This window comes from Copadichromis virginalis, linkage group LG18, assembly GCF_057382275.1.
Source record: "Copadichromis virginalis isolate Kocher_CV1m ecotype Utaka linkage group LG18, C_Virginalis_male_GT1.1, whole genome shotgun sequence".
Lineage (NCBI taxonomy): Eukaryota > Metazoa > Chordata > Actinopteri > Cichliformes > Cichlidae > Copadichromis > Copadichromis virginalis.
Window position 1 is genome coordinate 4,056,340 of NC_140635.1, and position 20,154 is coordinate 4,076,493.

Here is a 20,154-nt window from a genome sequence, read left to right on the forward strand (position 1 = left end):
CTAAATAATTTGAATTTAAAATATTTTAAATTTATAGATCCAAAATATGCATTAAATGCATGTTAAAGGGATTTTATCCCTAAGCTGATAATCACTCATAATATTTGTAATAGAAAGTTAAATATCTGAATAATGTTTTGCAGTCTTTAGATGTAAATGAGATGGTATCTTTCCACTTTCCCACATACAAAGTCATCTGCAGACATGTCGAATAAAAGAGAAGTTCAGCAGGATGGCTGTCAGATCACCTGGTGTAGTTGTCGGGTAACAAAGAACATTTGTGCGTTATCAGTGGTAGGCGAGGTGATGTAAAGAGCATGAATGTTTTTCATGGTGCTGTGACTGTGTGGTATGTCCATCAGGCCTCTGAACCACCATAATGCCTCGAGAGGACGATCTGTTGTAATGCAACCCTGTCCATATGTTTCCCACTGCCTCTCTTCAAGTGGAATTTCCTCAATTTGCTGCCAGCGTCATTATATAAAGCATGCATCCAATTAGTTTCCAAGGTGTTGTAATATTTCTGTAGTATCTGCTTGGATTGTGGGCTTATGAGCAGAGGACTTTAGTCGACCTTTAAGTCTTTGCCTCTTCGGTAATGTGCAGATTCTGAGAGGATTATTTTAAATGAAGGAAAGAAAGTCGGTTACAGATGATCATAATGTGAAAAATAATTTTTTGATATATCAGTTATTTAGTTAACAAAGTTAAAGCAGATGTATTCACTTCGAAGTATTCAACAGTGTCAAAGTTTTATACCAAAAAAAGATTAAATTCCCAATTCTTTGTGCCAAAACTGACTCCGCCCCCCAGAGCTGTTGCTGATTGACCTTTTTCTAGTCAGCTAACAAGTTTAATGGGCTGTTTTAATGCACATAAGATCCAAGTTACAACATCCTTGTACTGAACTCTCAGCCTGACTTATGTTAGATGAGCTAGAAAAACAATAAAAAATGAAAAAGAAGAACGTTACTGTAGCTGAACTAAGGCTAAAAAAATATCCATGAATGTTTTTAGTCCCATCCTTAGTTTCTTTCAGGCTTTTTTCTCCTCCCTGCATACAAACCAGAACACAGAAACACGTCTGTTCAGTGGTGAAGGAGCTACCAGCAGGAAAAACCACATGTCAAACACTGTGATCTCTCTGAGGGGAGTCACCCAGCCATTATCCAAATGAAGAGTTTTCTTCCTAAATAAAGTCCCATCTACTGTCACCAAATGTTTGCAGATGTGAGAGAAACTCTCATTTTAAAAAAAAGGATGTTTTGAGGTGTCGTAAACAGGATTTCATAACAAAGGCAAACAAGCGTGCTGTGGTGCTTCCTCCTCGGGGGTTAGGTCACATAGCAATTTCGGCCCGCAGACATTTAATTAAGGCTCCCACCCAACAAAAACACATTGAAGATATGTTGAAGATAATGGTTTTCACATTATTTTCACTCAAATCTAGAAGCAATCTTGTAACTCGGGGGTCATCTTGGAAATGCCTCTGGGCATCTATCTACTGCCTAAATGAACAGAGAGGAAGCCAGAGCTTTCATTTCCATGTTCAGTGGGACGCAAACACTGCGTGAGTCACCAGTCAAATCAGATCTTTTTTTTTAAAGGCAGCTTAAAAGGTTTGATTAATTTTTCTTTGAATAAAGTTTAAAAGTTTCATCACATTCTGATTTAATTATTCAGCCCAGATCTCCAGCTCATCCCACCAAACTAAGTAAAATGATAAGTATTCTCGCCTATATCTTTATATTGATTTAAAAGTAAAGATGCCAGCAACCCATAGACTGTATATAAAAGATGGATGTAGCCACGGTGCCATCCCACAGTTTTGAAGCCCCTAACTGAGCTTTTCCATTTTAGCTTCGCTGACATTCAGATATCACAAAGGGACACTTCTTACTTATAAAGTGTCAGTTTTTCAGTCAAAAGATTGGCCAGCTGCTTTATTATCCCCATGGATGCTGATGGGAGCAAATCATGATCCAAATTATCCTGATATGTCATTCACAGATCCAGCCCATAAACTCATCAGTGTTTACTGAGGTCACAGTAAATAACTGAGGGTCATTTTTCCATAGACTTCTATGCATTTACTTCTTTTTGCATCCAGAGGTGTCGCCCCCCGTTTGTCATTTCTATAAGTGCAGGTTTAGGTCAATTCTACATTTATTTCACAGACTTGCAAGCTGCATCCGTCTTTTACCTACCAGTAGCATATTTATAAATTGAGCTATTTGTATATATCAGAACTATTTTGTTATATTTTGTAAGTTGGAGCAACTGTAACTACATAATTTCCTCAGGGATTAATAAAATATTCTGCTGGTGATTCTGACTTGCATGGATTTCTTTTCAGTCTACTTAGCACGCTCTGATGTTTCCTGACAGTATCACTGGTACGCTTCCTTCGAACCTATTTTCTCCCAGGCTTCCAGAAAAGGTCAGAGGAGCTGTTACTGCTGTAGTTGTCTTACTTATGACCACTAAGTGTAACTTCTTACAGGTCTTTAGTGTGTCTGTTGAATAATGCATTTTTGGGGAGAGTAATCTAACAGTCGGGGGTTGCTCTCGGTGTCTAGGTTTTCAGGGTTGATTATTAACGTGACTCGCCTGAACCTCACACTGTTTGGCTGTGGGTTGCCAGGTTCACGTTAAATGTCACTGTGATGTGCGTGAGGGTATCCTGCTGTGTTTGACAAGAAAGTTGTGTTACCGATTACAGCAGTAGAGGTGCAGCTGGACATTATGTTGGGTGATTCTACACCCCTTTCTGTCCATTTCTGTCAGTCGTGTTGTGTTTAATGTACCTCAGGCATCTGATAAATGTCACCAGGTTATTCAAGTGAAAACTTCTAGAATCCGTGTGTGTGTGCGTGTGTGTGTGTGTGTGTGTGAGAACCAAGTCTGTAGTGGGATGAAAGTGGTGATTGTGGTTCAGGCAGATGAAGCTTGTCAGGTGGTTTGACTTGCAAAAATCATAGTCATCAGCACAGCGCGTGGAGAGTGGCTGTTTTAAGCGTTGGCTCTGAGTGTGTGGAGTTTGCTGCCCCATATACACACAGCCCCTGCCTGTAGAATAAAGTGGGGTTATTATAAAGGACTGTAGCTGTTGAATGACTATCCATGACTAAATGATGCTTTTTCTCTATTTATAGAATAAAACTTAATCATTGTTGCAATGGTCATTCAATTGTGTGCTTCATTGTGGCTGCTGTATCCTTACAGGGCATGAGCTTGCTGCATTTCAGTTTTATCGACCCTCTGTGCTCACCGATCAGTGAGAATAGATTTCCCTGATCTGGTCGCCTGAAGCACACAGTTCTGTCTTTGAGCAGAGAGGTCAAACCCACCTGTTCTGTTTGATGCTCTGTGTTAATCATCCAAAGCTGCTCTAGTAGAGTGTATGAATAAAAATGTGGGGCTAGAAAAAGCAAAAGGAGCCATTCTTAACTATTAGTTACTCATTTTTGCTGTTTTGTTTCCCACATGAATCAGGTTTTTCATCCCGTCATGCTTCATTCCTCCCGTGGCTTTATGTCACTTCTTATTTTTATGATATTGACTTTCACGTGTGATTTGATTCATTGACCGGTTTCAATACAAGAGCCAGGGATCCTAAGTCAGTTAGCAGTGCCCAGTGCGCCATCTAGTGGTTGGGTTTTGAATATTTCCCCAGAACATCTCGATGCCATGAGCTGTGTGTGGAACGCTAATATTAAATTTAACTTATAACCAAAACTATAAGTGTGATTTGAAACCTGCTAAAGAAATCCATTAAATGAATCTTATGACATCACTGCTTAATTTCTGAGGCATCTTCGAGATTGTGTTTATTTTTCTTTCCTTTCCCTCAGTGGAGAGAGCGGCGCTGGTAAAACAGAAAGCACCAAACTGATCCTGAAGTTCCTGTCAGCAATGAGCCAACACTCGCTGGAAGTATCATCCCGAGACAAGACGTCACATGTGGAGGAGGCACTGCTGGAGAGCAGGTAAATTACACCTATCATTACAAATTAACTCCATAGTGCTATGGGGTAATGGCTCAATTGCTTTCCTGGTTAATGATCACGTCCTTTCTTCACTCTAAAGTCCCATCATGGAGGCCTTTGGGAACGCCAAGACTGTGTACAACAACAACTCCAGCCGATTTGGGAAGTTCGTCCAGCTGCATGTCAGCCAGAAAGGCAACATCCAGGGAGGCAAAATTGTCGACTGTATCCTTTAAAACCAACTTGATGTTAAGTGGCCTACGCTTCCTTTCCCTGCTCATTTCCTGCGCAGGCTTAGCATTAAAGGAGGCCATGCTGTAAGGGGTTAGCAAAATTGCTGTCAAGGGTAAAAATACAGCAAGCAAGAGAGAGCCACAGCTTCCTGTTCATTTATTAGCACAAATCCTTCATTAGGAGCACGAGGATTGTAACATTAAAATAAAACTGATTTGACTGTTTTTTTGATGATGTTATTCCTTCATCTTTATTTATGTGTTTATGTGTTCACATGTGTTTTGAAAGTTTATTTTAAAGTCCAGCTACAATTCATGCAACGTTTAGCTAGCTGGTAAACACAGAATTGAAATTTTAATACATTTTAATGCTGGTCTTTGCTTAAGTTGTCCTATTTGAACATTTCTGCAGAATTCTGTTAGCAGTTTTGTGCGTGCAGGCTTTTTTTGACTGTTTTGTTCCTTGACACTTGACACTTTTGTGGCTGCAGACCTCTTAGAAAAGGTGAGTGTTCTTCTTCCTTCCTCCCACCAAATCTGTGATTAGGGTTGAATCAGGAGTGCTGGAGGCTGCTGGTTTTCACTTCACATTTTCACTTTGTGAAATATGTTTGTAAAGAAGGGAGGTGCAAGCAGCTCCATGGAGCTTTTGTTATCTTGTTGTAAAAGCACACCATCTTTGGGTTCAGTTTTAGAAGTTTAAACTAACTAAGGCTGCTGTTCTGTGTGTTTGGTCAAATGTGAAAATTAGCATTAGTTTTGATGTGAAGATGTATATTAACTCTCCTCTTCCTCTGCAGAACCGAGTGGTCAGGCAGAACCCAGGGGAGAGAAACTACCACATTTTCTACGCCATATTAGCAGGAACCAACAACCAGCAGAGAGGTGAATGATGGGAAAAAATACCATCATTTAATTTAATAAGCATTTAAGTAGGAAGGTTAACACAGATGAAGTTATGAGTCAGTGCAAACAGACTTCAGGCACAGAAAGAGCAGAAAGCTAACGTGGTTCAAATGTGTCATAGATGTTGTAATTAGTGTGTTTCTGTGTGTCTGCAGAGGCGTTCGGGTTGACCCATCCTGACAGCTATCACTACCTGAGACAGTCCAGCTGCCAGGATGACAAAACAATCAACGACAAGGGCACTTTTCAGGATGTTCTGGTGCGCGTGATTATGTTGCATTTACTGATTTAAGGCTAAAAGTAACAGTTATTTGCACTTTACTGTGTGTGCTGTGTTCCAAAACATTTGGTTTTGGTCAAATTTAAAATGTGGCAAAAACTTAGAATGCACAGACTGCACATACTTTTCCTTTTCCCTCATAGTTTGACATAAATGATATTTCTGTATGGTACTCATGATTCATAATCACAAGTCAGAGTAAGAAACTTTTGATCCTGGTGACTGAAAGCTGAAATCACTGCTGCCAAACCAAAGCATCAGACTTATGGCTTTAAATCAGTCCAAACCTCAAAGAACGCCCTAAAGTCTTTACAGCTTCTCAGGACGGATTGTTTCTAACAGCAACTTCCACCCAAAAGAAATAAAATCAGCTGGTGAGAATTTAAACATGAGGCCACCAGAGGCGACCTGAGGTTTTCATCCGTTCTTTTCTCCTTGTGTGTTTGTGGTTCCCAGAACGCCATGCGAACGATGCAATTTACAGAGGAGAACATCAACGAGATCCTGCGCCTCCTGGCTGGGATCCTCCACACAGGAAACATTGAGTTCGTGACGGCCGGAGGGGCTCAGATTTCCTCCAAATCAGGTAGTTTACCCTTCCCCTCCACACATTTTTCTTCATATGGTTACAATGAACTTTGGCGAGCTAATAGTTCTCATGATTAAACTTAACCACGTCTGAAACAAAGAACTTTTTTTTTTACTCACAAACAAAATGTTTAAAGTGTTTGTTTGGGAAGATTAGAACTAAATACTTCCACAGCTTGTCATTAGTTTGGTTTCACTTTCCTTGAAAACTTTTCATTCAGAGTAAAATATTCAGACTTCAGGGCACAAACAAACCCAGGATCTAAGCCGTTATTAACATTGTCTCAGCATGTTAAAACTTTAATTTCTGACTGTTTTAAACTTTCATCTGCTTTCACTGTGACTTCACCTTTGGGTTGATTAAAGGCTAATGCATTTCAAGGTCAAAAGCCAAATGGAAAGGATGCTGACGACAGTGATCATGGTGTGAATGAGGACCAGTTAAATAAACACGATGTCTGGTTTCGTGGTTTCCTCCACTTAAAATGACATTTTACGTCCAAAGTCGTTAACGGTGTGTTTCATTTGTTGGCAGCACTCAGCTGGACATCTGAACTCTTGGGGCTGAACTCGGATCAGGTTGCCGAGGTCCTGACGCACCGGTCCATGATCCTCAGGGGCGAGGAGATCTCCACACCACTAACTGTGGAACAGGTCAGTTGTACTTTAAACATCCCAGATCAAAGCCATCCCACCAAATAAAAATGGCTACAGATAAAAAATAACAGCCATGTTTTGATTATAATGGTCCTTCCTTGTTGGGCCTCTAATGCATGTGAGGCCAAATCAAACTGAATCTCAACACCTTGCCACAGCCATGAGTACACTGATACAAAGCAGAGTTAGCAGTGAAGGTGATAAATATGAGATGGAAGGAAAAACCTAACGCTTGACTCAAGGAAAATGACATCATTAATTAACATCATTAATTAACCATTAACAGTATTTGTCAAGAAGAAGTTTAGTTCGAATGTTTGTTCAGGAAAAACTGGCTTTGCTGTTCTTTGGTGACAAATGCAGTAGGACCAGTTCTTATTGGTTGAAAGAGCTTAATAATATTCATGGAATCAGGTGGAAAATCTACATATTATAAACACAGATAAATATGTGCAACAGAGATAAAAAAAAAAAATATCCTGACTTTCACATCGTGAGTAGTCATACTATCTACTGCATCCATCCCATAATGCATCTCCACATTTAAACCTTCAACCTCACAGAGAACAATTCTTCACTAATTTTAGCCTGAAGCAGGTTCCGGCTGTTTAAAGTGAAGGCAAAACAAAACACACCCAAAACCCAAACAGTGTTCGAGCTTTCCGGCTATTCTCTGCTGTTATTGCTTTGTGATGAATGAGGCCTTTGGGGGGCTGAACTTATTTCCTCAGTTCATCAGTCTGTAGGGGGCTGCGCTTGAGTCAAAAGCAGGTTGTTTGTGCCTTTTTTTCACTAATTCATCAATGGAGGTAAAGTAAATGTTACCGGGACCTGAGAGTCCAGTTGTTCTTATGTTTCTCTGAACATGTTAACATGGAGGATGGGGACTGTGTATCCTACTGGTTATGGTTACCTCCACAGTTTAACTGGCTATCTTACATTTTTCTTTACATCTAAAAAACGTTTTTTCTCTTTACCCAGTTTCTTGTCTGTGTTGCTAATGACAGAATCTAAAAATGATCGCTTCAATCATCTAAACAGGAAACCAAGAAAATATTTAGCATAATGGATTATTCTTACTTTTCATGAAGATAAATTTCTGTCACTTAACATATTGATTAATTGAGGAGTTGTGGCAGTGTTTATAGTAAAAGTATTAAGTGAATTAATAAGAAATTAGAATAAGAGTCAGAAAATGAGGATGATGTTAATTTTCCAGGTAGTGTCAGTTTATTCATTCATGACCTTCCAATAAGCCACTAATTAAAGACTTTAGCTGAACACCAACTGTGTTTGTCCTGCTCCTCTGCAGGCCGTGGACTCTCGAGACTCCATGGCCATGGCACTTTATTCTCAGTGTTTCAACTGGATCATTCGCAAACTCAACACCCGCATCAAGGGCAAAGAAGACTTCAAGTCAGTCAGCATCCTGGACATCTTTGGATTTGAGAACTTTGAGGTATGTTTAGTAAAATTCCCCCTTAAAATGTCAATATAATGACCAAGTATTATGTGGTTCAAAGGGTTAACTCAGGAAAGACCCACGGGTGAGCAGGCTGTGAGTCCACTGTGACATGAGAATGTAATATTCCCTCTGGGACAAATACGTTTATTAAATGTAACTGAGTTCAATTAAATTTCAATCGCTTGTTCAAGCACATTCGAATAAACTTTCCCCTCCCCAAGAATTTTAATCATACTTTGTTTTTAATCAAGAAATCGGTAAATAACCCTCAGGGATTCCTCGTTTTCCAGTTCATTAAGTCTTCGTCTTTGTTTTCTGTGTCTGATAACCGCCTGATTTTCCCACAGGTCAACCGCTTTGAGCAGTTCAACATCAACTATGCAAATGAGAAGCTTCAGGAATATTTTAACAAGCACATTTTCTCCCTGGAGCAACTTGAATACAATAAGTAGGTGGAGGTTGTTTGTTCGTGATGCGTCGATTTGTTTTGCACCAAAAGTCTGTGATCTAGTGTTACTTTGCTGTTTGTTAATGCTGCTTTCAAAAGAAGACAACTGTAAAGTTTTCAGGCCGTCCAGGTCAACTCTTTGATAGTTATGTTACCTTTTCATACATTAATTAATATTAATGTATCACATTAATATTTTAGACTTTATTTTAACATTATGAAATTAAACAAAAGATCGACACATATTACAGAACAGATTTTGAGACCAGAAAAGTAGAAGGTACTCCTAAAGATTTTATTTAGTTAGTGTTACAGCAGGAGGTGCATGCAAGGAAGTCTTAAATGAAAATTGGTGAAAAGAAAAGAATCCACATATTATTAATGTCGTTTTTGCTAATTGTGAAACGCTGCCACTTTCAGCCAAGTATTTGTTACTATTATAAACCCACAAAAATGGAACTGAATCATTATCTCATGCTGAAAACTTAATGGAAGCTAGTAGGGGAAATGCTTACCACAGAAACATGGTTTAGCCTACATCTCCACAGAGCTTTGTTTATTCTGGTCTATCTCAGAATATATTAGAAGTTTGTTCATTGAATGCAATGTCATTCAAACATGGGAGATGTATGTGCAATAAAGCTTTTTTTTTCTGATTGTGAAGCTAACTTTACTTTTTTCTGCTAAGCTAGGAGAGCAAACAAAACTAAATGTGTTATACAAAGAAAGTTTAATAATTAAAAAATAAAATTAAAAAGGGAATATGTAGGATTAAGTAAGCTAGCAGTTACAAATGCTGAAGGTATTTTTATTTGATATAGCTGGTTGAGATGGTAATAGATATATTTCTTATAGCATTTGTTTTGGTTGCTGATGACTCTTTATTAGTTGCTAGCTAATGTTTTTCAAAAGATGTTTTGAATATCAGGAAATTGTGAAGTCATGTTATGTGTGAAATAAGATTAAAGTTTATAGGCCTTTAATATGACATAAGCTCGTTCTTAACGCTGGGTTAAACAGTGCTTTGCATCAGCTAAGCTATCACAGAAAATCTTTGCAGTTTGTACGCTGCCAAATAATTTACATATACTGAACAAAATGTTTTCATATCCACTCATTTTAAAGAAAAGTAGGTTGATGGGATCAATAGGTTGAGGGAAATCAGCATAATCGCCCAGCACCTCCATTTATCCATGGTTTGTCTCTGTTCATGTTTGTCTTGAGGGTTTGTTTTATTGGGAGTAACCCAGAGTAGCAGTGAACCGTGATGCTCCTTTAAAAAAGAACAAAGATTTGTCCTAAAGAAAAATCTTGTCTTATGAACTAAAACACTAAGTTTGATCACCACCAATCTGTGCTTTGTGCTATAAATGCATAGCATCTCTATGAGAAGAAGTCAGGGATGAAAACATGCTGGTGCAGGTGGCAAAGACTAGAATGACGCATAAAACCAGATGTACTTTCATCCCTGCCTTTAAATGTGTCCGTTATTAATTCGCTCTACTAAATCCTTTTGTTTGTTTTTCCTGCTGCGTCTTGCAGAGAAGGCCTGGTTTGGGTTGACATCGACTGGATGGATAATGGAGAATGTTTGGATTTGATTGAGAAGGTATGCAGATGATTCAAGATTTGTGAAGTGGCAGTCGAATACTGTTGTGTCAGTGATTAAAAGAAGTGTTTCTACGATCCATGCAAACAAATATTTCCAAAAAGTGCAGTTGCAGGTAGTATTAGTTATTGGTTTGACCTCATTGAGACAGCGGTTATATTGCTTGCGTGGTGGTTATATTAATAGTGGTAGACTGATACTATTTTACAAAAGCAAGAAAAAAAGCAGTGATGAGATCAGAGTAGACAAGACTTGAACAAAAAGAGCACAAAGGTGGTGAGTGTAGAGACATTTAAGATGATGATGATGATATAAATCATGGTGATGTCTGCTGATAGTAATTAAATCTGTGTTTCCATAGAAACTGGGTCTTCTGGCACTGATGAATGAGGAGAGTCACTTCCCCAAAGCCACAGACGACACCTTGCTGGAGAAACTCCACAGCCAGCACTCAGTATGTCGCGCTTGACTTTGATTCACTTTGGCAGCTGGAGCTTCTCCTTTTAACTGTTGGAAAACAGTTCAGTCCCACACGTGCATCTACTTCCCTCTTTCTTTCTTTTTTTTTTTTACATTGCTTTAAAAATATAAGGTCTATAAAAGTGGTCCCACCTGTCCTTAGTCTTAAAAAGTTTGCTGTTTTCATTTTCACTTGTGAGGAATCTTAGTTTTTTAAATGCATGCTTTAATACTTTAATACTACTAATACCTAGTTGGCACTACAGTTAATTAATAAACACAGACTCCTTTATGGTGGGGTGAAACCCAATTTTAAATATTCGTCAGACTTCTGCGATAATGTTCAAATGAATTTCGATCAGTGCCTCAAATTTCACACAACTTCACATCTACTTTCTCCGTTTCCATCTGATAAATAACTGGTAAACTGGGAACTTCACAGTGTGTCACGTTACATGCTGTGGTGCAGCTTCACGTCTAATGTTGCTGAGAGGATATCGATCGCTTCCAGCAAACAGCGCTGCTCATTTCTTGGCGTTTGGCTGTGGAGCAAGCAGCTTGATTTGATTTGACTTAACATTGATGTCATTGCAAGTAGTAAAGAGGAGTAATACTTTGAGTGAGTGGGAGCTCTTTTTTTAATGTTGCTAAATAATTTCTTGGCTGTGCTTTTAGTGCAGCTTTACAGCCTTGTTATAGAGGATTCAGAGCCAGTAAATGACTCTTAGATATATTAAAACCAGAGAGAAGAGTGTTAAGTGGAGACTCAAACAGCAACGGTGGGACTTGATTTGTAATTTTTAGCATTAGGAACAAATATTTCCCTCAGTTTTCTGCAGGTATGACCTCAGATACCATAAAGCATGTTTTCTCCTGCAGAAAAACCCTTTCTATGTGAAGCCACGTGTTGCTGTGCACTACTTTGGAGTCAAACACTATGCAGGAGAGGTGAGACCATAATATCTGTTTCTGTTTACTGTTTTTATTGTTGTGTTTTTGTGGTTTTAATGGAGCAGCAGATTGATTTAAAGTGAAGCCCCAAAGCAAATCACGTGTCCAGGTGCTATTCGGCTTTTTATTTGCTCCAGTGAAAGCCTCTCTCTGACGCACTGTGGTGGCTTGGCACAGGTGGTGTATGACGTGAGGGGGATGCTGGAGAAGAACAGAGACACCTTCAGAGACGACATCCTGAACATGCTGAGGGAGAGCAGGTAGGCGTGTGGCCCTGCTTTGCATTTTTGCGTTTCTATTGTTGGACCACACATTTATTTAAATGAAATTAAAATAAATTAAATTATTAAATTATATTTCAAAAGGAAATGGGCATACTGATCTCATATTTGTTTAAGTTTTCACAAAAATTTAGACTCAAAAGCATTTTCCTAACCTTTCTACAGCTAAGCTCAATAATGGTTTAAGCTGCACAGCGCCTCTAAGTGGCCTCTCTCGTTTCCTTCAGTTAAATTTTTTTTTCACACCAATAATCAAAAACTGAAAACTAGAAATTGGACAAAAATGTGATTTTTCAAATTGATTGATCAGAACTGACTTTTATTTAACCTTCACTTTGTTGGGGCTGGCACTGTAAGTATTAACTAGGGTGACCAGATCCCAGCCAGCTAAATGTGGGGCAAACACCGTTTGTGTGGGAGAAAGTGAGACATGTCAACAATGCAGAGACTGAATGTCTGAGTTTATTTCACTGTTATATCAGCTTCTGTATTTAGAGATTAAATGACATTTCTGAGCCACATCTGACACGTTTAGCAGATATCATATTTCCCCCTGTGTGAAATTGAAAAATAACTCTAGCAAAAAAGGCAAAAACTTTATTTCTCAGAATAAACAGCGGCTTCATTTCCCATCACATTCAACAAAATCTGTAAAGCTAGAGACTTTTTGTGATTTGTTTTTGTCCCTGATGTGTATCGCATCAGACAGGCTGACCTTCCTGAATAAAAACCCTTCCTTTCATATATACTGGGAAAAAGCTAAACTTTAGAAAAGCACTTGTTCTGCAGAACCACTTAAAATGTGGGACGGAGGCGAAGCTATAAAAATGCTATTCAGTCCCACATAAAGAGGGTCATCAATAGTATTAAATTAGACTTTTACATAACAACACTATTGTCAGTTTATTTCATTTTTGCATTTGCACTGCAAATTCCACATCACACTATTTGCTTCTATTTGTCAGGTTGGACTTTGTCTACGATCTGTTTGAACACGTCCTGAGCCGGAACAAACAGGACACTCTGAAGAGCAGCATCAAACACAGACGGCCCACAGTCAGCACCCAGTTTAAGGTAAGTCGCAAATAAAAAGTGTGTATACTTTAAAGTCTTCCTGAATTGTTCTCTAGCAGTGCTGAATGCTGCAGCTGATTGATCTGTTTTTGGGAAAGTTGCACAGGTGTGTAGAAACCACCAAAAGCTATTTATTAGCAGCAGTGGGAGTTTTGCTACAGGGGCACAAATCTTAGTAAGAGAGGCAGTAAAAGAAAGAGTGATAATAGGAAGAATTGCATTAGGAGCAACAGCAGAAACATTTGTTAACTAATACCTATTAAATAATGTGCAGTTGTTGTGGTAGCAGCAGCGACTACTTTGAAAGTAATAGAGAGTGCTTGAGTAAAGTAGTTTTTCCAGATAAAGCAAAAACATGTGACTTGGAGAAATAATGGTTGTGACAGTAATTAAAAGAAGGAGACGCTATGATAATAAATCAATTTAAAAGTAGGGTCATTTTTGCATAGAATCCTATACAAAGATTTATTTTGCAGCCAAGGAGTCTCCCCCTGCTGGCCATTAGAAAGAATACATGTTTGAGGTACTTTCTCATAGGCTTCTCTTTACAGACCAGGAAATTGCAGTCTGTGGTTATTACAGCAATAAGAGTTTGAGCTGACATAGTAACAGAAACAGTGGTTGTAGCAGCAATGTTGTACAAGTTGTAATAATACTATAAGGACTGAATGAAATGTATAGAGAGGCGTTATCTCCGAGTGCTTCTGTTGGATGTCACGGTAGCTTCTGCACATGTTCACACACCTTTAGTACTGGACCTGTTGTAAATGTTTGTAAAGATTACAAGTTAAAAAAAGGTCAAAGTGACATAAATTTCATCATCAGACGGCAAACGCAGGGCTTCGTCCTGTATTCGTGTACCCTGCTGGTTGTGGAGCTCACTCAGTAAGGGTACCAACTGTGCCTGCATCCTCAAAGCAGGCTGGAAAATAGTGGAGCAGGAGCATCTCTGTCTATAGTGTCTGACGCTCTCTGTGCTCAGACGGCTGTAATAGTGGCAGTAACTAAAGTGTTTACACCCATTTATTTTCTTACAGGACTCTTTGCACTCCTTGATGGCCACGCTCAGCACTTCCAACCCATATTTTATCCGGTGCATCAAACCAAATACACACAAGGTGAGTGCTCACGAACACACACAGCTTTGCCTTGAGCACACATTCTAGATGTTGGGCCGTGGGGAAGTCTGTGTGGGACTGTCATTTAATAATCAAACAATCCTCCCCCACCAACGAACTGCAGACAGGAATGAACAGTGTATGGCCCTTCTGGTGACCTTTCACCTCCAGTTGCTTAGCAACAGGCAGGAGAAGTGGAAAATGCAGGGTTAATGTACACAAATGATATACTGGGACTAGTGGGACTAAGTATCTCTGCCAACTAAGGATCAACCAAATCTACTGCATATTGTTTTTAATAATGTTAAATGAGTGATTTCAGTTGTTCATATGAAATATTTTCAAATTCTTTGCATGGTTGTGTTTGGCTTTTGGTTTCTTTGATTTAAGGATTGGAGGAAATAGAAAACAACACAATAGAAAATACAATAGCCCATGTGAGCAAAAACAAAGAGGGTTGAGAAAAATAGAGTCAGCATCAGCATGGCATGTGTTACCATTAGGGACCCTGGGAATGTTAGCCTACAGGAACGGTTTGCAGACCATGAATCCAAACTCTCCATTATGCTCTGAGCTGACCATCACCAGGTTGATGCACCTTACCTAAGTTACAACTTGCTGGCTGACAACCAAGAAGCCGTCTTGGATGTAAAAAATGTGAATATGAATTCATATAAGTCTGTTTTCATTTCCCAGCTTGAAGCATATATTTCTGTGATCTTGTGTTTATTTTATTAAAACAGATTTTTTGGTGATTTCCCATCATCTGACTTCCACTAAAATTGTGCGTCCTTATAAAAGCCAATTAGCCAAAATAATCAAGGCTAGCTTAGAGTCTGAATAGAAACATATGTAGCAAAAATAACTTCTAAAACACATTTTTTTCAAACATATTTACTCATTTGGTTTTGTAAATGGATCAAAGAGCTGAAGAAGAAACAGGGAACTATTTGGTTTGTGTAGAACTACTTAACCTGTGTTTTCCAGCAGCTGTCTCGATGGATTTTATTTTACATCGTCAGCTTTTTTGCTTTTTTTGTTTTTTGTGTGCACAGTGAGAGTTAATTATGAGCCACAACAAAGGTATAATGTATTTTTATACAGTTTTGGTTCAGAGCTTGTAACTACATGGTTCTAAAACAGTGTAGTTATGTAATATTAAATGATCGGCTTGCTTTAAAATACGAATCAGTCAAAATGACCCAGTATAGTCGTAGATACTTGCTCAGTGCAGCAGAGAAGCTCTCAGCTTTTCAGAAGCAGAGCTGAGCTGAAGCTGGAACCTGAAAATGGAGCATGACATTGGATTGTCGTTTTGTTTGCTTGGTTGTCAGTTTTCTCACACATACTCTCAGCAGCTGCCTCTTTTATTCTGTCTTTTTGCGGCGTATTTATTTCTAGCTCATACCTGCTGCATGTTTATCTGCAGGCTATGGTTTATAGAAAATGGTTTAAAATTGGCCAAATTTCCCAGGGTGCTCGTGTATTGATGGATATCATCAATATCTGTCTGGATGCCTCGCTGCCTCGTTAACGTCACTGCAAATGTTGAATGTGTCAAGCTGAATTTGAAATACTCTCATTGATTGTTGATGCCAGTGATCATTTGCTGCCCGAGAATTTCCCTCTGCTACTCGACTGTCTGGCAGACGTTAATTGTTATGTTAATTAACATTATTTCTCTAACCACAAGGTCACCAGTGATGCTCAGAGGTCATAAGCATTTGAAACTGTTTTTAGTTCATTTATGAGGAAAGTGTAACATTTTACAGTATTATTCAATTCAATTCAATTCAATTCAATTTTATTTATATAGCGCCAAATCACAACAAAAGTCGCCTCAAGGCGCTTCATATGGACTCATATGAAGATTGTCTCTATTTGTAGAGTTGATTTTCCTGTTCTATTTTAATTTTTTTTTTTTTTACCAGTTTTAGAAGATTGCTGGATCTTCAAGATTTGTATTTAAAATGTATTCTTGTAGCTGGAACCTTTTTGAGTCATTTGTGGGGATTATTGTATATATTATGTGTTTAATTTAATAGGGATTCTTTATACTACCAGTGCTCTTATTCACAGATATCTCTAAATATCGCTTTGACTATTAATCTAAAAAAAACAAAAACGTCCTTAAATATAGAAAGTATCTGCTTCTCAGCCACACTTTGTCTTTCTTTCATCATTATCTTACAATGGCTTTTAAAAGAAAATGGAAAAAAATAGAAGTAGAAAAAAGTCTGAGAGTAAGACTTTCACAGAGTTGAAAGGTCAGGAAGTCGAGGTATGATTGGATTTTTACTGAAAAAGAAGAAAAGACTTTCAGGGAAGTTGAAAATCTGTGGGAAGTTGCATCAACACACACATACACATTCTCCCTGTTTTCTGAAGTGGGTCCTGTTTCATTGCTGACAAATCCAACTGATATCAGTTCTGAGATTTATGGCACAGCTGTGGTATTTAAAGTGACACTATTCGCTTTATGTTGCTGAGCCTTTATTTCTCTGCTGGGAAGCTGTGGCGAAGTTGGACGTGGATACTCGGAGGTTTGTGACGCAGATGTGGTGCATCTGCACCGTCACCGTGAACATTTCTGTGTATGAAAGTGCCTCTGTCGTTTCTGGAAGTCGTCTGATTCACACACACACAGTGGGCGCTTCTGTTTCTGTGTGTGTGTGTGTGTGTGTGTGTTGTGTGTTCAAAGAGAGTTTGTCTGTTCTTTGTGCATCAGCAGTACATATGAGATGGTTGCTGCCATGAGAGTTAAGATGCATTTTTATATTTTTCCTTGGAAAACTGTAGTGAGTGTAACTGGAATAAAACCTATAATCTATAAACTAAATAAAAATGTTTTCTTTTTTATTTAATCTTTACTTAATGTAATCTGAGATATTTGAGATTTTTAAACCAGGAAGTAAAAAGCTAATCACACCCCTTCATTCAGTAGTTTGTTGAACCACCTGAAGCAGCGTTATGACTTTTATCAGTCTCTCACATCCCTGTGGAGTAATTTTGGCCCACTCTTCTTCTGTGCTTTCATTCATGCACAGCTCAGGTTGCACCACAGTATTTCACTCAGGTTGAGTCTGTGCTGTGACTGATCTCTATGAGAGTTTGTGCTGATACGTAGGGTTTGGTTTTCACCAAACGTGCCACTGTGCATAATGGAAGGGCGAACATCTTCACCTTGGTCTCATCTGTCTGAAGGAAATTGTTCCAGAGGTTTTATGGTATGTTCACCTCTATCTTTGCACACTAAGCTTGCAGAGTCTGACCTTGGGATGAATTTGCTCAGAAGATCGTGGAAACTAATGGAAGCAGTAACGTTGTACTTTTTTGACTGTATATTGAGAGACATTATATTTGTTATAGAAAACAGCAGGACAAAATTGTAGCATAGAGTGAAAAACCCAGCAATTTAAGACCACACTGTTAAACAAATGAACAAATCACAGATCTCTTTGTTGCTTATACCAAAAAACACACTACACGATGTTCTCATGAAAAGCTTTTAAGGTTATATTATACACAAAGATGCAGCGGTAAGAAGCACAGACGGAGTATCTTGACTGTCCGCTGGGAGTCCAGCTGGACAGCCAGCGTGTTTTTATGAGGCGAAACACGAACGTCTGGACTCCTCTTCTGATCGAATGTTAAACAAGGCTGGGTGATGACTCCTGAGTGGAGCTTAATGTAGTGGGGAAACGAGTTGGAGAGAGGATCAGCCGCTCCCCAGGGGGATACAGGGGTCAGAGCACCACGGCACGTGGCCCCTAAAAAGCCCTCGAGAGGCGTCCCTGTCATCTGCCGTTTGACTCAGAGCAGGTGTCAGAGGGCGGTGGGGGAGAGGTGGAGGGATGCAGTGAGTGTGTTCATATGAGCAGCGGTAAAAGTCTCAAACATCTGAAAGTGAAAACCTCATTCTACAAAAAAGCAATTAAATAATAAATTGCTCTTGCTGCAAGACATTCCCTCCCTGTTTCAACATTTAGGACTTTCAGGAAGATTTTCAGGAACTTCCTATAAGTCTAGCTGTAAACTAAGAGCTTTTTTGGCTGCAGTGATGTAATGGTTTGTTGAATAGACCTGCATGGTCAATGGGACTCCTGCAGATGGTGAGTGGAGTCTGTGGAAATATCAATATATGAATGCATAATGGAAGGGACCGTTGGCTCTGAATACAACGAGGAGCGATATCAGCATATAAAATGCATTTGCATATGCTGGACATTTTCAAATAGACATAATCTTAAGAATCTTTAACACTTGGTGCTCTGTGTTTGAGTCCAACAGCCAGTATGTTAAATGGAAACACTGGCACCGTGCCACCACAGACTGGTCCAGAGCAGGCGCAGCACGCAGATCTACAAGTTATCTATAGTAAAATGAGGAAGTGTGACCCCAATGAAGATATGGTGTCAACATTACTTCCCTTTTTCAAACAGAAATTGTAACATTTGCATCTCTGCATGAACCGTTTGAAGACTTTGTCAGTGTTGCTGGTGAACTGACAGACTAGCAACTGTGAAAACTTAATTTAATTGGATGAATGCAAAGCAACAAATCTTCAATTCAGTTTGCAGCAAAACACAACATCACCCTGTGTTAAAGCCTGAAACGTGGACACAGAATTTTATTTAAAAGTGCAATGCAGTCACACGCAGCAGAGCTAACATATAAAACTGTTTTGTTTTCCCTGAATACACCAGACCAGCCACTATTTTTGGTGGGTGGGGTCCTTTTTGTGACACCCTCACTGCCTATTAGATGACAGAAGGATTTCTGTTGGATAAAAGGATCGTGTTCAGATTCCAGCTTTCACAGACATATTCCATTTTTTGTCTGTGAGCTGCATCACCTCAAATTCATAAAAAGCTGTCACCCTCATCATCCTCACTCATCAAATGCAGTCGACCGTTACCACAGCATCCCCGCCCCTCTCTGCAGCCAGCTTTATAGTATCTGTGTGTCTGCACTCTCTGTGACAGTGACAGTAATAACAGTTGAAGCTGATCACAATCTATTGATTTTAGTTCTTGTTTTCATCAAGCCTGACCTGTATTGACTGCACATCGCGTGTTTCTTTGACAAATTTCACTCCACACACTCCTGTATGTGTACGTGTATATTGAACATCTTGTAATTACTGGTAGTAATCAGTTTAAACCACAGACTGTGGCCTTTAATGTTTCCATTCTGTAGAAAAATGGGTATCCCAAAAAAAAAGGTGTTAATCCTCTGTATTTTCATAAAGACATGCACTGGATGAACACACCGCCACTCTGTTTCCTGTTTGTCATCTCATTAATTGGGCTTGAAGGCTTAAAGACCCCAAGTTCACAGAAAAGCCTGCAAGTCTTTGCGCTGTGAGTACGTGATGATTATTATAATTAATGTTTGAGGGCAAAGCAGTAATACGGTTTGGTTTGGTTAATGGAGGGATAATGAAGAGAAAAAAGCTTGTCTTTTTGCTATGTTTCCATTTATGCCAGAGGAAAACATTGTTACTCCTAGATTTGGAGTTACAGAATGTGTGCAGGCATCTAATGAGCTTTACTGAAGTGGCAACTTCTGGGTCTGAAAAATTAAGGTAATTAAAAAACTGAACCATTCCAGCTTAAAAGAAATGCATAAACACCTGAAGGAACATTTATCATGGTTTGTTACAATGTTACAGTGTGGATTGTGTGACGAGAGGAGCAGAAATTAGAAACACACCATGATTAGATGTGAAGTTTATCATAATTGAAACACTGCAGTGCCTTTGGGTCGTACCAAGGATCCAGTCTGAGGCAGCATCTCAGTGCTGAGCGGACACAAAAGTCACCACCATGTTTGAAAGTAAACAGCCTGCTCTCTCTCCCTCACTCTCTCCCCTTCACACACACACACACACACACACACACACACACACACACACACACACACACACACACACTCCGTCAGGCCCGACAAGTGGCCCGCACAAATTAGCCTCAGCAGGAGATGCATCACCATGGCAACCGTGGCCCTCCCTCTCTCCACTCACACAGAAAAAAAGGGGGGAGTGGAGTTGTGGGGATTGAAAGCCTTTGTTAGAGTCTGTGTTGGCAGAGTGTG

The 20,154-nt window shown here is 39.2% G+C and overlaps 1 protein-coding gene across 1 annotated transcript in view; it reads left to right on the top strand.

Moving 5' to 3' along the window:
* The window catches only part of myo10 (myosin X), a 127,487-nt gene that overhangs the window by 80,656 nt on the left and 26,677 nt on the right, over nucleotides 1–20,154 (top strand). Inside the window, exons 5-19 of the mRNA XM_085438071.1 lie at nucleotides 3,855–3,989; nucleotides 4,090–4,214; nucleotides 4,714–4,727; nucleotides 5,023–5,107; nucleotides 5,284–5,387; nucleotides 5,865–5,994; nucleotides 6,532–6,650; nucleotides 7,966–8,112; nucleotides 8,466–8,566; nucleotides 10,109–10,175; nucleotides 10,537–10,629; nucleotides 11,514–11,582; nucleotides 11,763–11,845; nucleotides 12,832–12,940; nucleotides 13,978–14,058. Coding sequence (XP_085294197.1) covers nucleotides 3,855–3,989; nucleotides 4,090–4,214; nucleotides 4,714–4,727; nucleotides 5,023–5,107; nucleotides 5,284–5,387; nucleotides 5,865–5,994; nucleotides 6,532–6,650; nucleotides 7,966–8,112; nucleotides 8,466–8,566; nucleotides 10,109–10,175; nucleotides 10,537–10,629; nucleotides 11,514–11,582; nucleotides 11,763–11,845; nucleotides 12,832–12,940; nucleotides 13,978–14,058 — 1,462 coding nt within the window. The remainder of the gene's footprint in view (nucleotides 1–3,854; nucleotides 3,990–4,089; nucleotides 4,215–4,713; nucleotides 4,728–5,022; nucleotides 5,108–5,283; nucleotides 5,388–5,864; nucleotides 5,995–6,531; nucleotides 6,651–7,965; nucleotides 8,113–8,465; nucleotides 8,567–10,108; nucleotides 10,176–10,536; nucleotides 10,630–11,513; nucleotides 11,583–11,762; nucleotides 11,846–12,831; nucleotides 12,941–13,977; nucleotides 14,059–20,154) is intronic.